The 20,491-nt window shown below is 24.8% G+C and overlaps 6 protein-coding genes across 6 annotated transcripts; 2 read left to right on the top strand and 4 right to left on the bottom strand.

Annotated features, from left to right (window-relative positions):
• Positions 1-507: 507 nt before the first annotated feature.
• PVVCY_0200290 (phosphatidylinositol-4-phosphate 5-kinase, putative) lies at positions 508-4,830 on the top strand (the record flags this gene model as incomplete). The annotated part of the gene is made up of 7 exons (XM_008628186.2): positions 508-3,468; positions 3,586-3,718; positions 3,820-4,217; positions 4,309-4,388; positions 4,500-4,538; positions 4,649-4,698; positions 4,793-4,830. The coding sequence occupies 7 exons, from the start codon at positions 508-510 to the stop codon at positions 4,828-4,830; spliced, it is 3,699 nt and encodes a 1,232-aa protein (XP_008626408.2).
• Positions 4,831-6,137: 1,307 nt separating this feature from the next.
• PVVCY_0200280 (chromatin assembly factor 1 protein WD40 domain, putative) lies at positions 6,138-7,478 on the bottom strand (the record flags this gene model as incomplete). Its single annotated transcript, XM_008628187.2, has 1 exon — positions 6,138-7,478. The coding sequence occupies one exon, from the start codon at positions 7,476-7,478 to the stop codon at positions 6,138-6,140; it is 1,341 nt and encodes a 446-aa protein (XP_008626409.1).
• A 3,215-nt stretch (positions 7,479-10,693) lies between these two features.
• PVVCY_0200270 (transcription initiation factor TFIIB, putative) lies at positions 10,694-12,036 on the top strand (the record flags this gene model as incomplete). The annotated part of the gene is made up of 3 exons (XM_008628188.2): positions 10,694-10,763; positions 10,899-11,353; positions 11,464-12,036. 3 exons carry the CDS (start codon positions 10,694-10,696, stop codon positions 12,034-12,036), a joined length of 1,098 nt encoding a protein of 365 aa, XP_008626410.1.
• A 287-nt stretch (positions 12,037-12,323) lies between these two features.
• Positions 12,324-12,926, bottom strand: PVVCY_0200260 (adenylate kinase-like protein 1, putative; the record flags this gene model as incomplete). The annotated part of the gene is made up of 1 exon (XM_008628189.2): positions 12,324-12,926. One exon carries the CDS (start codon positions 12,924-12,926, stop codon positions 12,324-12,326), a length of 603 nt encoding a protein of 200 aa, XP_008626411.2.
• A 543-nt stretch (positions 12,927-13,469) lies between these two features.
• On the bottom strand, positions 13,470-18,296 carry PVVCY_0200250 (kinesin-8, putative; the record flags this gene model as incomplete). Its single annotated transcript, XM_008628190.2, has 5 exons — positions 13,470-13,577; positions 13,665-13,820; positions 13,935-14,057; positions 14,145-14,207; positions 14,394-18,296. 5 exons carry the CDS (start codon positions 18,294-18,296, stop codon positions 13,470-13,472), a joined length of 4,353 nt encoding a protein of 1,450 aa, XP_008626412.2.
• A 1,257-nt stretch (positions 18,297-19,553) lies between these two features.
• On the bottom strand, positions 19,554-20,226 carry PVVCY_0200240 (conserved Plasmodium protein, unknown function; the record flags this gene model as incomplete). The annotated part of the gene is made up of 3 exons (XM_008628191.2): positions 19,554-19,632; positions 19,843-19,946; positions 20,116-20,226. 3 exons carry the CDS (start codon positions 20,224-20,226, stop codon positions 19,554-19,556), a joined length of 294 nt encoding a protein of 97 aa, XP_008626413.1.
• Positions 20,227-20,491: the final 265 nt, after the last annotated feature.

The following is a 20,491-nucleotide window of genomic DNA, read 5'->3' as shown; positions in this document are numbered from 1 at the left end:
TTGCTCGCTCATTTGCTTACTACTTTATACTTGTTCACTGTTTATAGCAAAACTATAAGTTGCATATTACAAGCATATTTTAATAATTTATATTTTTGAAACTTGTTACATCTTCATTCTTTTTTTTTTATGGCATTTCAAGGGTTCCATATATGTTTTTTAGCAGTTTTGCTGAATATTTTTTAATTTTTTTTTTTTTTTTATACAATTATTGTGAATATTCATCATACTTTGAAGCTTCAAGTTTTTTTATCATTTTGTAAAATATATATATATATGATCACAAAGGTATATCTTGGTAATCCAATTTTGAAATAAAAAGGGATATGCTGAGATATTTTACTTTCCGCTGACTAGTCCGCCTATTTTTTTTTTAAGTTGTTGTGGAGTACCAACCGTGCCATATACTATATTACATTAGTGTACTTATGCATGCACATATGCTGTTAATTTTTTTTTTTGCAAGATATATAAAAAGTGAAATATAGATTTGAAAAGGCTGAACAAATGAAATGTGGCAATGTAAATGTGCGGAACGCATTGGAATGCAATTTAAAAAAAAAAATAAAAGAAAAGACCAGATTAACAGATCACGAAATTGTAATAATATATAAAAGATTTTATTCAATATGTCCCAATGGTCAATTAAATTATAAAGAGTTTGAAAAAAGTTTAGGAATTCTTGGAACAATTAAAGATGCTTATCTATATAAATGTATTTTTAAAGCTTTTGATTTAAACAATGATGGGTATATTGATATTTACGAATTTTGTGTAGCAATAAATATTATGTTAAAAGGAAGTAAACGTGATAAGTTGAAATTGTCTTATCGAATAATTTTATCAGGTGCGTCAGTCAAATTGGAGGGCTCAAAAGAGGGTGAAAATGGGAAAGATGATAAAGAAGATAAGAACTACTCGGAGTATATAACTTATGAAGACTTTGAACGTATTATTCTAAGCATTAAAGATATAAAAAAGCAATTGCTAGGAGCTGAAGAAGAAATAGTAATAAGCCATGTCAAATATACTTTTAAATCTTTGAGTATATTATGTGATGATGGGAAATATAGAATGGATTTAAAATGTTATAAAAGAGCAATGAAGTGTCATGAATTTTTGAAATTTATTGGGATCCATACAAAAGTTGCAGATACCTTTATAAAAAATAATGAATTAATTATAAAAAAAAAAAAACAAAAACAAAAAAAATATAAAAATGATTCTGGAAAAAAAGTATTGAGTCATTTAAAAAAATCTTATTCTGAATCTACGAGTACAAGATTATCTCTTTTAAGGGGTACTACAAGTTTGTTTATAAAAAAAAAAAAACAAAAAAAAAAAAAAAATTATGATAAAAAATTAGCTAGCTTATATTCTTTTCAAGGGAAAGAAGATCATAATGGAAGTAAAATAAGTATGTTTGAAAATAAGAGTAATAATTTGGGGACTAGTATGGATAGAAATTATAGTAACACTTTTAAAACACATGACATTTTATTAAATTCAAATGATGAGAGTTCTTATTTACACAATATTTCTACAAAGTACAATTCAACATTTTATAAAAATGAAGAAAAGAATGAGGATAGTGGTAGACTGTTTGAATGTGGATTGAATGATAAAGATGGGGATCAAACAAAACCGAATGAAACAACAGATAAAAAAGGTGGACAAATTGGAAAGGATTTAAAAAGTTTAGGGAAGCATATTGCAGAAAATGTTGGGATCCCATCAGATAAAATGTATTCCGCTCTATACAAAGAAAATGAAATGAACCATGCTAAAAATAATGAGCAATGGAAGAGAGAGGAGTTGAAAAGTTATACACATTCAAACAGTGAAATACCAAAGACTGCTCAATCTTTTGTAAATAATAATTATAATAATTTATTTCAAAATGATAAAGAGGAAGAAAATAAAATGGATAATGATAAAGGGGAATCCAAATTTATTGATTTGAAATCCAAAATATTTGATTTTGAAAAAAAAAAAGACAATAAAAAGTATATTGATATGTGTAATAAATATATAAATAAATATAAAGAATATGTAAAAAAGGTAGAAGAAAAAGAAGTAATTGAAAATATAAACGATGGTGATAAAGCAAAGATTGAAAATAATAATGAAGAGAAATATTATGAGCAAACTAATAAATGGGATTATTTTGATAGTATAGATTCAGAAAATAATAGTAGTGTATATGATAATGATAAAGAGGAAGGTATTGATGCGGGAAGTATTGCAAGTAGTGGTAGTAGTGACAGTAGAATAAGTGACAAGGGTGATGGAATGGTAGAACTTATTGAAAATCAAGGAAGTAAAAGTGATGGATATTTATCTCAAGAAAGTAATCCAAAAGACGAAAATAATTCTGGAAAATATTTACTTGAAAAATATATACAATATCAAAATTTTGTAAAAGAAAATGAAGATATAAAACTTTTAATAAATAGAACAAATAAAGATACAAAAAATTTAGAATTAAGCCAAGATATTTTAGATAAAAAATTTTTTATTCCAGGTACTAAATCACAACATTTTGTAATTAATAATAATCTGACAAAAGATGAACTTTTATATCATATTAGAAAAATATTAATAAATGTAGAAGAATGTTTAAAGAATGATAAGGATAGTAAAAATGAAAATTATGATAAAATATTTTTTATGTTTTTTTACATTTTTATATATAATAATACTAATGAAGAAGATGTAAAACCTAACACTATAGAACATAAGCATGTAAATTCACGAGATAAACGTATAAAAAAATATAAAAGTATCTTACTAGCTGTTTCTATAATTAGATATTTTTTACATACAATCACAATTTCCCAAAAATATTATTGCTCGTCATATGATTCCATCGACGATTATAATAATAATAATAGAGGTACAAATAATGTATCAAATTCAAACAATGAAATAAATATTATTTTAAATCAAACTAGTGAGATGCTAGGAAAATATGCTAAAGGGAAATTTCAAAATAAAAAAATTTATATTAATAAATCTAATTATTATAACTCTTCGAAAAAAAGAAAATTATCTGTATCAATACGTCATAAAAAAAAAAAAAAATCTCCAAAACTTTTTGCAGTATATTTTGGTCATGAAAGATGGGATTTAGTTATGAATATGATGATAGGTATACGTATATGTGCGATAAAAAAATTTAATATTGATAATATATTAAATTATTATCGACATACTGATGTTATACAACTATCTACTTCAAGCCCATATCAAAAAGTTTTATTTAAAAATTATTCACCAATTATATTTAAAAATATTCGAAAATTCTTTGGTATAAAATCTAGAGAATATATAACATCAGTGGGACCTGAACAAGTCATAAGTAATATGGTTTTAGGGAACCTTTCAACTCTCAGTGAGCTTTTATCTGAGGGAAAGAGTGGTTCTCTCTTTTACTTCACCAGTAATGGGAAGTACATAATTAAAACGGTAAGTCAGGAAAGTTAGCATATTGAATATCCGTCTTTATATGTATTTATTCGACATTTGCCTATGTGTGTTTCTATCCTTTCAACTTACACATGTATATGCTGATATTATTTGCAGGTAAACAAGGGAATCCATAAATTGTCAAAAAAACTTCTTCCACGATACTACAAGTACATCCAGAAAAACCCAGACTCTCTTTTAACTCGTATGTACGGAATTCACAGCATAAAATACCAGAACAGCGCATCGAGTAAGATAGTGAACATGCACATGTACATGCATATGTTTGCTTATTCTTTTTATCACTTCATATTACTTTATATCACTTTATATCATTTCCTTCTTGTGCAGAAACGATAAAAAAGATATACTTCATCGTAATGAATAACTTTTTTTCATCTGCGGTTGAAATACATAGAAGATATGACATAAAGGGAAGTTTAATTGGGAGAACAGTACCTCCTGAAAAAAGAGAAGATCATACGATAGCATTGAAAGATGCTGATATTGATGAATTAGGGGATATTATAAATATAGGACCTGAATATAAAGAAAAATTGTTAAACATTTTAAAGTCCGATGCAAATTTTCTAAAAGAAAATTTGCTTTTAGATTATTCTTTATTGTTTGGTATACATTATAAAGAACTGTCACGAGATGTTGTATGTTGGGACAAAAAAAAAACAAATGAAATTCGTCATGTTTATGATGAGTTTGGATTGTGTGTAGCAGCAAAGCCATTTCATCAGGTACTTATTGGCCTATGCTAAATTTTCGAAACTTTTTTCTTATTTTATTTTTCTGCTTCTTTACAATATGTTTTCCGCTTCGTTCTCTTAGTGGGACCATGGAGGCATGATCAATATCGACAATAACCGGATTTTCTTTTTTGGAATAATTGATATTTTTACAAAGTGGAAGTAAGTGTGATATTATGCATGTTCATTTTAAAAAGTTACGATATTTTGTCATTCAAATGGAAGATATATATATGTACGTATGACATTTATTTTATCGTTTTTCAATTTTAGCTTGAAAAAAAAAGTGGAACATACCCTTAGAACGATACAGTAAGAAATCGAAAAAAAAATGACCAAATGGCTAGTTATTGGCTAGATAGCCAAATAATGAAATAAAAATATGACTAATACATGTAAAAATGTGTTTTTTTTTTTTTTAGAAAATTTGATAGAAAGAATATTTCCTGCATTCCACCAAAGGCCTATGCAAGTAACAATTTAATAATAAAAAAAAATGGAAATAAATTAAACAAATTAGATAGACAATTATAATAATATTATTATTATTTTTACTTTTTTTGTAGAACGATTTGTAACGTTTATAGAAAAACATATGGAATGACATAATTTAATATCAGTTAATTTATATTAATTAATTTTTTAAAAATAAAATTATATCATTAATTTGAAAATTCAAAAAGTAAATTGGAAAAAAGTTGTATCCTTTCAACTTTTCAGACATATATATATGTATGCAATTTTTTAGAAAATATGGAATATACTAACCATATTCACATATTTTAATGCATATATATATGTTACACACAAAATGTGATTAAATTTGTTTATATAATTTGTTATAATATGTTCTTATGAACTAAATAGGGTAATATGTATTTATTTATATGTTCTTAATTTACCTGACCATGTACATGTTTTTCTGTGTTTTTTTTTTTTTTATCATAAAATGTTTTTAAATGAGTATGATTAAAAATATACATATAGAATGAAGGGATTAAGCTGTGTAAAGCAGCAATAGAATAATTCGAGTGAGCATGTTGCCAACCATATTTTATAATTAACAGTGTAATTATTTTATGTATTTTTCTTTTTGTTTTATATATTGTGGAATATGGACGTATATATTTCATTTTTATTTTTTTTTTTTCTCCTACACATTCTTTTATTCAATGTAAATATATATAATCCCTTAAACATATATATATTTTTTTAATTAAAATCGAAGAAATAATTAATTTTATTTTTATTCTCCATTTTTTTTTAATTAAAAAACAAATGATGAAAATAAAACTTGCTTCGAATAATTTTTTTCTTTTTAATTTTGTATGTCTTGAAAAAAAAAGAAGTAGCAATATATTGCGCAGGTTCAAATGGAAAGGTAGCGATTGTTACAATTTCTACAACTTTGTAAGCTTAGCAAATATGGCTAGTCAAGTAGGTACATGTAAATATTCGTTAGATTGAGTATTGATAAATCTTAATCTTATATTTTGTTTACATTTTTAATGATATCAATATTTATCTTTGAAAAAATGTAACTCATGAAGCATATAAATAAACCATTGAGTTATTTGATAAGTACCAATGGTAAGAGAATAAATTTATAATTGTATTTTTTTCTAAATAGTCAAGTTTAATGCGATAATATTAGAAGGTGGTTTATAAAAATGGGTTCATAATGCATCTTTTATGTGTGTACAGCGTGAGATGCAATAAAAAATGTAAAGAAAGAAAAAAAAAGCAAAATAAAATAAAGTAAAATAAAATAACGAGTAATAGACATATCATAAGTATTGAAGATGCAGTAAAATGATGTGTGATTCAATAGGTGATAAAAAAAACGACAATATATTCGAACGGGATCATTTTTTCTTTCTCTCACGCATACACAGATGTATAGGTATTTGTTTATTCTACATCTGTATTAGATGTAGAAACAGTGTTTTCTTCATCAAGTAATTCAGTTTTTAATTGCCAGAATTGTAAAGTGTTATCTTCAGCTGTTGAACCTATGAACATTTTTAATTTTTTGTGGTGATTCCAATTAAAATCTGTTATAGGTTGTGTATGACCACCATGAGAAAAGATAAGTTCCGATGGTCCATCAGATAAATCGATTGCATCTAACTCTTCACCGATTTTATTTAGATCATAAACGTTAATAAAACGATTATTACTTGCAGATGCAAGTATAGAAGAATCATTTGGTGAAAAGTTTAATCTGATAATAGCTTCTTTGTGTGCATGAATGATATGTGCAGGTTCATTAAACTTTTTAATATCCCATACTTTAATTTTTCCATTATCACTTCCAGATGCAAAATGGCCAGTAAAAGTGTTTAAAGAGATAGCATTGACAGGAACTTGTTGGCCTAAAACTTGTTGAGCGGGTTCTGTTGCTTTAGTTCTAAGATCATACATTAAAATATAGCCATCATCTGCACATGCTAATATTAGATTTGGATCATTTGTTGGAGAAACATCATTAATTGCTGATTTATATTTTACAGAATAAAATGGGCTCAATGTTTTTGCACTTAAATCATTATAGTCATATACATTTATGGTTCCATCATTACCACAAGTTAATGCATATTTTTTCAGAGTATTAAATTCAAGTCCAAAACCATCTGAATTATTTCCAATAAATGATATTTCTGGTTTCATTTTTCGGGCATCAGCATTTGTGGCATCATCAATACTATGTTTATTTATATCAAATAAATGTAGATTTCCATCAATTGCTTTAGTAACAACAATATGTTTTTTATCTAAAGGTAAGAATCGGATTCTATTTACTTCTCCTTCATGATATATTTTTGATTTAATTGTAATTTTATTTTTTTCTGGGCAAAAATCAAAACCTTCATAGCTTTCATTTATTTTGTAAACACATTTATCTTGTGACAATCGTTCAAATGGGAATAGAACATCACATACATATAAATAATTGGGTTCATTATTAGATGTATGGGTTCCAACACATACTATTTGATTTAAAACATTATCTTTGATGTTTTCTTCACTATAATCACCAAAATCCATTGATAAAGATGGCCATTCTAATTCCTTTCTACAAACAAAATCATATAATAATCCACTGTTTGTTTTCCAGTTTGAAAATTGAGTTTCAACATCTTCAACTTCTTCTTTTATTATTTCTTCATTGTTTGGGCCTTCACTCAATTCTAAGCAAGCTTCGTCTAAGGCATTAGATTTTCTTTTCTTGCACTCTTGAAGGGTACTCATTATATCTAGATGTGTTTATAAATATTGCTTTGAAGTAAATAATATGGCTTATCTTATTATTTAAAGAGTATGAACTTTTTAAATTATGCAAATGAGTCGCATTCAAATTTATTAACTTGAAAATGTGAGCACAGCTGCGAAGAGGGAAATTTATGTATATAAAATGAGGAGTAAAAAAAAGAAGAAAATATAGGAGAGTGATTAATTATTTTCTACAATTTTATTTGTAGTTTTTTTCCCCTTTAATAATATAATTTATTATGATATGATGAATGTATAATTATGTTAAAGCATAGGAATAAACATTGAGAAGAAGAAACTCCTCATTTGTATATAGTGCATATTATATGTATGTTTTTTTAGCTTTGTTTTTTCTTTTATTCTTTTTTTTTGTTTTTTTCTTACGTTTATTTTTTTATCCTTGAAATATAGATGTAGTATTATTTTATGGATTTCAAATTAGTATATATAAATATAAGTATTATCCATATATATGTAATTTGTGTGGGATAATTATATTTTAAGTTTGTTATTTGCTGGGTATATATTATTTTACTTCTTTTGTATTATAGTGTGACTGTACTTTTATTTATACGCATTGAAAATTGCAATATAATATTTTGTGTGCATATATAGGCAAAAAATAAATATATTTTTTTATATGTATGCTCGTACGAGAACCTAGCTTTTTTTTTATTTCATAAAATGAGCTTCCTACAAAATTCATAAAAATTTTATAAAGAGAGGAATGATTTTCTGCGGCATATTTTATACGCATATGTGTGCATATTTTAGTTAAAAATATATTTTGCAATATATAATGTGTGTGACTAATTTTAAGTAGGCTTATATTAAAAGTACCAGAGGAGAGAACGGGGAAAAAATAATGTGTATCTAATATATGAAAAATATATTATATGTGAAAAATTTTGTTTATATATATAATTAATAATATATAAATTTTCGAAAAATCGTAAAAATGTGTATAAAAATTAAGATAAAATTATGTATGCACATTGAAATAGCTATTCAATGAAAACTTTATAAAATTTTTTTTTTGCTAGTGTCGAAATCTACAAATATTTATAGAAGAAAAGGTACACATTAATATAAAAAGTTATATTATCATTTAAAATAAATTATTACTTATTTGTAAAAGTTTTATGAGTGCATGGAGTTTGTGTATTTTCGCGGTTTTTTTTTATTTCCTTGTAAGACATAAACATGTGAGAAAAAATATAAAAAAATATTCCGAGCCTTAGCTATTTACTTTAATGTACAATATTTTAAGAGGAATCTATTTTTTGCGGAAATCTCATCATTAAACTTTATATAAGATTAAAGGAGGAGCATAAAAAATAACAATATTAAACCCATGTGTTTTTACTAATGATTTACTATATATAAATAAAATATTATCTGCACACATAAATAATGAGGGCATATTATTCATAATGTGCATGTACGTGTTCATATAAAATCTACCATATGATAATTTGTTAATAAGAAAAAGATACATTTTGTGATATCTCGCTCGTTTTAGTATTTATATTATGTAATGAGAAAAGTCTTAATATATGTACTTATTGTCTTGCTACTATTTTTAAGGGGAGAAAATAATCACGTGATAGTATTTTTATAAACTTTTCATATTTAAGTGTGTCAAAATTGTAACTTTGGATTTATGTATAATTTTACAAATCTATGTAAACATTCGATTGGTGAAAGAATGAATAAATTTTAAAGAATAAGGATATTTAAAATATTTCCATTGTATATAGAATTTATTTTTTAAGTTTGTATAGTAAAATAATGTACAATTAAAATGTGTGTTTGATAAAATAATGAAAAAGGATATACTTTTAGCCTGTCTGTTCATGTAATCTACATTACATTAGACATAAAATATATGACCATGTTCATAAATTATTGAAATAGTTCATATGATCACTATATTTTTTGGGGGATATTTACTCACTGAACAGTTATACCAATTTAGTTAATTTTATAAACACAATATATATATGTAATTATTAGCTTAACGTAGGAAGAAGTAATTGAAGTGATTTCTTTCACGTCCTCTCTTTTTGTCATTTATATGTACCCATTTTAAAAAATAACAAAAATTAGGTAAACTTTTTCATTTTTTTTCATTTTTCTCTTTCCTTTTTTCCGTTGAAATTGGGACAAAACGCAACGTATAATATGTATAATCGAGCATGCAGAGTATGTATATTTTTTCTTTAAATTTTTATTACTGTTAAAAAAAATGTAAAAGAAAAGAAAAAACTAATTTCCATTTTCACCTTGCTTGTTAATAAAAATATATATTTAATTTTTTTTCGCATTCATATTATAGTTGATGTTTTTTTTTTTATTATTTAATTTTTGGTTAAACAAAAAAATAATTTACGGAGTAAAAATATTGCTGGCAATTAAAAAAAAAATAATTTACAATATCTGTATATTTTACCATATATATTTTTAGCATTATAAATATATTTTTTTTTACTTTTACATTTTGATATATAATATATTAAGGTATTATTGTATGTATGATTTGTTTATATTTTATTTTTCCTTTCTAACTTGTTCATATATATTTAATATTTATACAGTTATTAATTAATTATTTTTAGTCATATTAATTTTTTCATTGCCACCATCCATTTCTCATTATTTCATCATGTTTTAATAAAAAAATTTGGCAAAAATTTTGAACAACATAGAGTGGTAAAAAAAAATGTTTCTTGTATATAGGTCACAGTAAAATAAAATAATTTAGTCCTTCACTTTTTCATTTTTCCTTAAATATGTATTGCATGTTCATATGAAATAATTTCCAGCCATTAAAGGGGGTATACATATATTAAGAAAAAAGCAAAAATAAAAAGTAAACTAAAACAAAGCAAGAAAGTAAATATATGTATATACTTTTACAATCTGATGACCAGAAATAAAAAAAATATAATTCATTTTTATAATTAAACTTTATTGTATATCAAGGATTCTTCTCCATAATAAAAGAAGAAAAAAAAATATATTTGATAAAGCATCATTCCTTTTGTATTATTGTATATGCTTCCAATGTAATATAACTCAAAACTTTACATAAAAATTGAAAGTTTTTTTTATTTTTCTTCAAGAGTTAAAGTTGATCTATAAAAGGGATCGCACAGTGAAGCAGACATAAAAAAAAATGAAAAAATAAAGAAATGTCATCATTTTATAATAAGAATTTGTCTTTAAGTCCTTCAAATGGCAAAGCTTATCCAGCAAGAATATGTAATATATTCATACATGTTTTGTCATTTATTTTTTTTATATATATGTTTTTCTACTTACATGGGTGTTAAGGATATTATTTTGTATGTTTTAAACATGTGTATATATTTTTCTTGCATTTTCTACCACGTTCAGATGGAAATAATGAAGCTGGAAATATAAATCGAAGGCTGTTTCGTTCCTTTCGAAGTACCAAAAATGATATGTGTCCCGATTGTAAAGAAAAGGGAATAATAATATGTGATACAAGTGAAGGAACACAAATATGTAATGGTTGTGGTCTGGTTGTCGAAAGTAATATATTATCTGAAGAACAAGAATGGAGAAACTTTAGTAATGATGGTCAATCAAAAGGCAATGATAGAAATCGTGTTGGTGAAGTTAGTGATATATGGTTAGAGAATAATTTAACTAGTACTACTTTTATTAAATCGAGTAAAAAATTACAACACCTTAATATGATGACACAAATAAATAAGAATGATCAAACATTATTATCTGCTTTTAATATTTTAAAATTAATTTGTGAAACATTTTTTTTGAGGAGCAATGTGATTGAGCGTGCTAAAGAGATAACAAAGGAATTACAGGTGAGTAGGCATATAAAATAGGTGTTATTTTTTTTTTTATACATTTTTCAAAATGTCCGTACTTTTTATTTCTCCCTTTTTACAATTAAAAAATTATGGTGACTTTTTAGGAAATGGAGCAGTTAAAAAATCGAATAAACAACCTGAACATGCTAGCCGTTGTTTATCTTGCTTGTAGAGAAGCAGGACATATAAAAAGTATTAAGGAGTTGATTACATTTGATAGATCTTATAAAGAAAAAGATTTAGGAAAAACAATAAATAAATTAAAAAAAGTATTACCATCTCGAGCATTTGTATATAATGAGAATATATCCCATTTAATTTATTCTTTATCAAATAGGTTGCAATTATCTACTGATTTGATAGAGGCTATAGAATATGTAGTAAAAAAAGCAACAACGTTGATTACTACATCTCATAGATTAAATTCGTTATGTGGTGGTTCGATTCATTTAATTGTTGAGTTAAATACAAGTGAAGAAAAGAATGTAAAATTACCACATCTATCACAAATTGCATCTGTTTGTGGTGTAACAACAAATACTCTTAAAACAACTTTTAAAGAATTGCTAGCTGCATCTGAATACATTTTACCAAAAAATTATTTGAAGGATAATAATACAAAGCTTGTCATACTAAAACATAAATATTTACATGATGATAAAAAAAAGAGGCGATGAACCCATAGGATATGATTTTGTCTTTTTATTTATGTATCTGAATATTTTCAGTAAATTTGTTTGAAATAGTTGTGAATGTAAAGATTGAATTTTTTTGTTCGGGATCAGAGGATGACTTTCCCTTTCCCTTTGCATCAAATTACGTTTATTTTTTTTTTCGTAATAGATGCATAAAAATGAAGAAAACAAAACAAGGAAATAAATAAAAAAAAATTATTAATGGGAAAAATGTATGGGAAATTATGATGGGAAGGAAATGCATAATAGATGCATCTCTTTAGAACCCATCAGTTAGTCATATATGAATGAATCCATTTTTGAATAAAAGAGATGTTTTTGTCATGATCTTCTAAATTGTTATTTTGTAATTCTACAAAAATATTTTCATCTTCATAATTTTCTAATATATCTTCTTTTATAACTTGAAATATTTCACATTCAATATTATTTTTAATTTTATCTTGTGTATAATTTCTTTTTTCTAGACGTTCATATAAAACATTTGTTGATGCTGTTAGTAAAAAAATTTTATCGATATATTTATTGTCATATAAAAAATTAACATCATGAAAATCTATTATATAACCCCCATTTTGGAAATTTAAATTTTTTAATTTTTGATTTACTAGCTCTTCACTGAATATGCTTGCATCTAATTCGTCATCATATTCTTCATATAATCTTTCATTTTTTATAATATTTGATAAATTTAGATGTACCATTTTTAGTGGTTCTTCTTTTTCATTTATTTTAAACTTTTCTTCAAGATCTTTATTTATGATTTCAACTAGTTCTTCACATAATGTACTTTTACCAACTCCTGGGACACCCGTCACAATTATGTTTGGAAGTGTTGACGAGTTTTTTCCTTCCTTAGATTCGGTTGTCATATTAAATGGGTCAAGATGGATATGGCTAGGGTATCTGCTCGTCTATTTCGAATGGGGGTTTACTTTTTTTTATAGCCAAAACTTATTATTCAATAAGCATATATGTGCATGTATATATTTACTTACAATTTATATATGTTTGGTTTGGTTCCACTGTCTGATATTTTGAAACCTTTTAATTAATAATTATTGTTACTAGTTATTTTTTTTTTTACAAATTTAAAAAGAAAAAGGCAATGATGCCAAATTATTATATTTAAAATAGTTTGTTCGAGTTATAGTTTAAAAATTAAACATTATATTGAAAAGGAAGAAAAAAAAAAACAAATTGGAAATATAGATGAGATAAATTATAAAGTTAATATAATTTTAAAACGATCTGAATTAAAATATTATTTCTTTATTTTGTCATTTTTATATATTTCCTTTTTCTTTTTTAATAGAAAATTTTGGATTGTATAATATTTTAATTTTTACGGTTCTATTATTATGTAATCAAATATGTAGATAATAAAATAAAAGCTGTTTATAAATTTTTAAGTTTTATTTTTTGGGAGCATTAGAAATATTTGAAATCTTTGATGTATCCATTAATTGTTGAAGTTGTTTTTCTTTATGGTTAATTATGACAGAGGATAGTTCGAAAAAATCCTGAACAACAAAATAAAAATAGAAAAATATACTAATCGTTTTATGTAATTTTTTTTTGGAATTTTCAATTTTTGTTTAATGGCATACCTGAAAATCTTCTCGCTCTTGCATAAGAAGAGTGTTGGTATAGAATAAATACATGAAGCTTTTCATTTGTTCATCTTTTATATTTGTGACTAATTTATTTATTAAATTGTTAGTTTGTTTGATATTTATTTGTAGTTGATTTTCCATTTTATTTTTCTAAAAAAAGTGAAATATATAAATTTTAAGAAATAAAATAAGTATTTATATAGATGTGCATCTAATTATAATTGTAAATCTGTTACACTATGTTTTGTTTTAATTTGTTCTTACATTTTCTTGTAACATTTTAAAATGATTTCCTTTAAGTGAATCCATAGCTATCTCTTTATTTTCAACAAGATTCCGTTCGATATTCAAAATAAAATTCTTTATTTGTTTTCGTTCATCAAAAACCTGTTTACACATATTTAAAAAAAGTAGAAAATTATTGCATGTTCAGGATATATAATAAAATGTACTAATGAAAGAAACTTAATATACTTTGTTAAGTTCATCCTGCAATCCTTCGAGGAGTTGGGCATTGTCGTTATCTTTTATGTTTTCCTGCAAATAAGAGAAACGGCGGATGGTTAGCCATCGGTGTTTCATTTGTTTCACTACATCTACGGTTCTACTTTGCTACGTCTACGGTTTTATTTTGCTACATCTGCGATTCTATTTTGTTACGTCTACGGTTCTACTTTGTTACAACTTTTGACTAACAACTGAATCTACTTAATTTGTGCCAACCTTTAATTGTGTGTATTTGCGTTTAAGGTCATCGAGCCAGCGACGCATTTGAAGGTGACTAACGTCATGGTTGTAAAGCATATTTTTTAGAGAACTGATTTGATTTTTATATTCTTCGTTAATTTCTTTTAGGTTTTCAGAAATTTGGATATGTTCTTGTAGATTGATTTGGAATTTTTTATTGTCTATAAATAACTTTTCATTAATAATTTTGATATTATTAATTTCTTCTCCATATTTAATAAGTTCGTTTGTTGGAGTGGAAGTATCTAAAGTTGAAGTATGTGGGGTCATAGAACCCAAATTGCATCTAAGTTTTTGATTTTCTCGTTTTAAGAAATAGATAACATTGAGCAATTCTTCCCTAGAAGAATTTTTATCATAATCTTTAACTGAATCATAATAATCATAATTTGTAGAATTAGATTCAGATATTATAAAATCATGTATTTTTTCTTTATCGTTTAATTGTTCTTTTAATGATTCTATTTCCGTTTTTAATTTTTCGATTACATCTATATACATAGTTAAATGATGTTTAACTACAACCGAATTAGATGTAACAATATTTTTAATATTTTTTGCTCGATTTGCATATTTTAGTGTATTATGAGTATCTTCATAAGATAGATGTGAAGGACTTATGTTGGCAATCATTAAAGTTTTACAATTACCCCCTAAAGAATCTTTTAATAATCTTGTTAATTTACTGTCTCTAAATGGTATAAAATTTGATTTACTAGTTCCTTTACTTCTAGATACTAATGCATTTATAACGTTTCCTAGAGCTAACAATGATCTATTTATATTTGCACCTTCTAGCATTCTCATTCCTTTATTATTAGTTTGGCTAGCTCTTTCACTACCTGCTAAATCTATAACACACAATTTTCCTTTTTTTGTTTGTTGATATAGGCCTTGTCCTTTTTCTGTTTCTTCAACAGTTACTTGTAGCACACCATGACTTCTAGAACTGGTTTTATTTGCATCTGTGGGTTCTTGGGTTCTATTTCTATTTCCTGTATGAATTAATTCCATAATTTCTTCAACAGATGTAGTACATACTTCATAAATGTTAGACACAGTTATACCTTTTACAGGATCTTCTCTTAAATCAAGATATTCACTTGATGGATTTAATAAATCACATATATTTTCATTATAAATTTCGATAAAGGAACATTTTACTTTATATTCATTCATAGCTTTTAATGTTTTAATTTTTTTAAATAGATCTTGTAATATCATCATCATAATACCGGGTTCATTTTTATATCCTATAATTGTATGTGTTTTACCTGCACCTGTAGCTCCATATGCAAAAACTGTTGAATTATATCCTTTGATTACTGCATCTACCAATGGTTTTACACTATTATTATATACATCTTCTTGGGTACTACTTTCATCAAAAACATAATCAAAGCAATATCTTTTTTCTTTAGTTCTATTTTGTCTTAATACATTATCGGAATGATCACTTGGATCTAGTAGTACAATCATTTTATTATCCATAATTTTTATAACATTTTTTGCTCCTTCATTTTTTTCATTATTATTCATAGGTCTGCATCTAATTACAACATTCATATTATATGTTATATCTTTTTCATTTTTATTTGATTTAGTAGATGTAGGAGTGATTCCATTTCCTCCACTATTACACTGGGGAGAACAATTTGCATTTGATGAAATATTATAATTTGAAGATGGTTTAGTTACTACATTAACACTAGTTCTTGTGTGTCCTTCATTTTTTTTAAACACTTTTGGTGTTTTTACTAGATCCTTTTCTGTTTGTTTTATTTTTCCTGTTTTTACGACTGCAAAAGATGGTTTGGTGGATGCTCCACTTTTTGAACTTCGTGGTGTCCTTCCCTTTCCTATGGGACTAATTCGAGCTGTATCATTTCGTGTAGATGCATCAGCTCTGTTAGATACGTCAATTTCGTTAGGAGTATCAGATGCACCAGTAGGAGAACCCTCCTTTGAATAGATACATCTTTCTAAGTTAAGATCCGGAATTATGCTTCTCCTAGTGTGAGAAGAATGTGTATCATGTTCCTTATCAGTGTAACAAGAATTTGATTTATTTTGACAATCTTTAGGAGTAGAACTATTTAGTGAATTTTGTATATTAATGGAATCCTGTAAATAATTATAATTAAATTGTTCGGATATATTATTTTTGTTTTGAAATATTTCATCTTTATCTGAATAATGTTTTATAATATTTAGATGTTTATTTTCTGTATCATCATATTCATAATTTGGAAATGAATCTTTCTGTGCATAATTATAAATTGGAGATTGTTTGTCACCATCTAGATGTGATTTTGTTGTTTCTTCATCAGTGTGATATGATATTTTTGGTGTCTCCTCTTTTTCAAATTTTATTTCTTCGTTTGTTTCAGAATGTTTAGAATTCAATAATTCGTTAGCTTCTATACTTCGTTCTAAAGAATAATTATTTTCTCTGTTAAGGTAAAGCAAATTATTTTCAATATCATAAAAACTTTTTTTCATTTCTTCCCATTGGTTAGATGATATTTTACTAGTTTCAATAGATTCTTCGTTATCTAATTTGTTATATGGTTCTACATCTGTTAATTTTATTGAGTTTGATAATACATTATTTTGTTTGTATGAGCTATTTTTATCAGATGCTTGATCTGTGTATTCTACATCTGATTTATTTAGTTGGCTATCCATTAAGTTATTTTGGTTTGATTCTGTATGATAAGTTTCTTTATCCTCACTATATAAAATAGAGTTTTCTGTTTTGATTTCAGATTTATCCAAGTTTTTAAAACTCTTTACGGAATCAATTTTTTCATAACAATTATGATTGGAATAATCTTGAAGATTATATTCTTCATGATCAAGGATAGTTGGTGTTTCTCGATTTGAATTTTGAGGTGATTCAACAAAACATACATCTGTAGATGTATTAGAACAACTAATTTGGTTTTCTATAATAAGATTGTTATTTATTTCGTGTGTCTCTCTTTTATTTGAATTATTTTCTGAATACATATTTTTACAATTTGTTTGTATAAAAGTAGGATCATTAGATGTTATAGTTTGCATAGAATTATTAAATATTTGTATTTCTTTCATTAATTTATCTATTGAATTAAAATGGAGTTCTTTTTTTTCGTCACTAAATGTATCATAAAATTTATCACTTTTATTTTTATATAGAGGTGATAATTTATTTTCATCATAATATTGAGTTTTATATTTTTGGTCTGTAAAATTTTTACATGATTCTGTTTGATTTTTTTCTATTTCTGTGTTTCTATATATATTATCTCCATAATTACTAACAAATATTTTCATGGAACCTTTTTGATCTTCTGTTTTTATAGATGTATTTTTTATGGGTTCTATTAATTTCTTTTCATATGTTTCTTCTTTTTTATAAAAATTATTTTGAAAATTTAAACCGTGAGCATTTTTGAATTCTTCATATTCATTTTTTATCTTTTCTTTATTATTTATATCAACCTGTTCGTTTGTTTCATTTGTTTTGCATGCATCTAAATCTTCATCATGTATATTCATCATATTTTGGTGTTCTATCGAATTAGTATATTTAGATGTAGAATTATTTGAAAAATATTTTTGTAAATGTTGTTTTTCTGTCGAGTTTGTGTCATCAATCCTATTGTTACAATATTGAATATTATCTCTCGATGATGTATTATTCATAATTTTGCTAAGTTGATCATTATTATAGATTCCATTATTTTTCTGTTTTGATGTCTGTACATCTGATTCGAATGATGAATAGCGAGAAGGAATATGAGTAGTTGATGAATTTTTATCTTGATCATTTTTAAGGTTTATTAAATGGTTATCACCATTTGAATTTGACTGTACAATTTCTTTGTCTTCCATGTTTTTGGCTTTACTATGTTATTATATTATTACAGATCCTTTTTATGTTTTTAATTATAGCTAACTTAGTATTTCGAGTAGATGCACATATACAGATGAAAAGGATAATATTGAGCCAGCTGTTAGATGTTCTCTTCGAATGAAATATATTTTTTTACAAAAAAAAAGGAGGGAAAATAATATCAGACTATTTTACTCGATCATGCATACAAATATATGCACATATACATATATATATTTTTTTTTATCATAATTAAAAATTTATATATATAATTTGAGTATATGTTAAAATAGCCAAACGAGGTTTTCTCCCTCTTGTGTTTTTTTTATATATATTAACAAGCATTATAGAGAGAATTTGAAAATGAAGAAATATAAACGTCATATATACGCCAACGTATATTATATATGTTCACGTAATGAAGATTTGTGATTTATTTTTTATTATCAATTATGGAATTAAAAAAAAAGTATATATAATATTTCTTAAAAATTAGACAGCTAAAAATTATAAAAAAAATGCGAATAAATAGTGAATGCACATAATAGGGCTTTTAAAAATAAATGATAATTATATTTTATTCCCATAATAATATGAAAAACGCATGTAAACAGACAAGAGAGTAAAAAAAAATGTGTGTGCATATATTTACTTATTTATTTTTATGTGATGCATTTTTATAATCCTACTAATATATTGTGATACGTATACATAAGTTTTATGTTTCTACATACCATTTTTCATTTTTTATTACAATATTTATTTATTGTCTGAATTAAGAAAAAATAATAACACATAATATGTATTATCTATGTATAAGATAGGAAAAAAGAAATATAAGAAAATAAATTAGGTAGTTAAAAAAACAAATATAGTAAAAAAAATGGTTTGTTATTACACACAAATTTATTTGTAAATATTAAAGGCTTATATTTAAAAAAAAATAAATACAACCCCAATTTGTTCTTTCTCTTTTTCTCTCTTTTTTTAATTTGTGCATTAAACAAGCTAATTCTCAATTTCACATTTTTAAGACATTGGAAATTAAATAAAATAATTTTTATATTTTTTTTTAATACTAATAGTTGTGTAAATAAAATAAAACAATAAAATTGAATAAAAAATGGGGAACAAAAAATAAATAAATGAAGAACAAATATAAGATTTATAAAATACTAAAAATAAAAAATAGCTTTATTTTTTTTAATTCTACATATGTATATATGAACAGGTTTTGGCAATCTGTATTTGGGCTTTTACTTTCTTTGTAAAATATCCTTATACTTTTCTAGTTCTTCAAACCTTAAATCTTTTACTTTTAAAACTTTTCCAAAGCTAAAAATAAAAAGAGAAAAAAAAGAAACAGATAGAATGATAAGGTGGTGTAATATGCCACAATATGATATTAAAATGTATGAGTTATATATGATAATAATTTGTGTGTTTTTTATTTATTCCTTGTTCATAATATTTAACATAAAATATATGACTTTTTAAAATAAATAACAAAAAATTATGAACATGGTCAGGTTTTTTTTTTTTAACCTTTGTAGAGGACATTGTGGCTGGTTAATTATGCCATGAAAATATTTCCACATTTTGGGGCAAATATCTTCCATTTTTTGAACATCATTCATATTTATTTTGTTCTGAATGTTGAAATAATAAATAAGAAATGGTGGATGTAAATATTTTTTGTATATCCATGCAGACAGGAAATGATAGTAATAATATGGATAAAAAAAAAATAGCATGTACATAACATTTTTCGCACATATTTATATTAACATTTTTGAGGAGAAATGTATTTCTTTTTACCTTACACATATAGCAAACTTTGCTATTTTTGTATTTTACAATATATTGGTTCATAAATATTTCAAATGTATTTATACTGTTCTTCAGATTTTCAAGTTTGTTAGTTCCCATTCTTTTTTTTAATAAATTTTATGAGCATAATATATGAATACACATAACGGAAAGCATTGTGATATATAAAAAAAAATAGCCATTACTAAAAAATTGAAAAGAGAAATGCATTAAAAGTTTTACGGCGTTTTAATTATTTTGTATATTGAGGTAAGGATTATGAGGTAATCACGTCAACATGTGTTTATATAAAAAAGTGGAAAAAATAAAAATATGCATACAATCACGTTTTATCACATATTGTATAAGATAATAATTTTTTTGT

Source organism: Plasmodium vinckei (genome assembly GCF_900681995.1).
Source record: "Plasmodium vinckei vinckei genome assembly, chromosome: PVVCY_02".
NCBI lineage: Eukaryota > Apicomplexa > Aconoidasida > Haemosporida > Plasmodiidae > Plasmodium > Plasmodium vinckei.
This window is presented reverse-complemented; position numbering and strand designations above follow the sequence as displayed.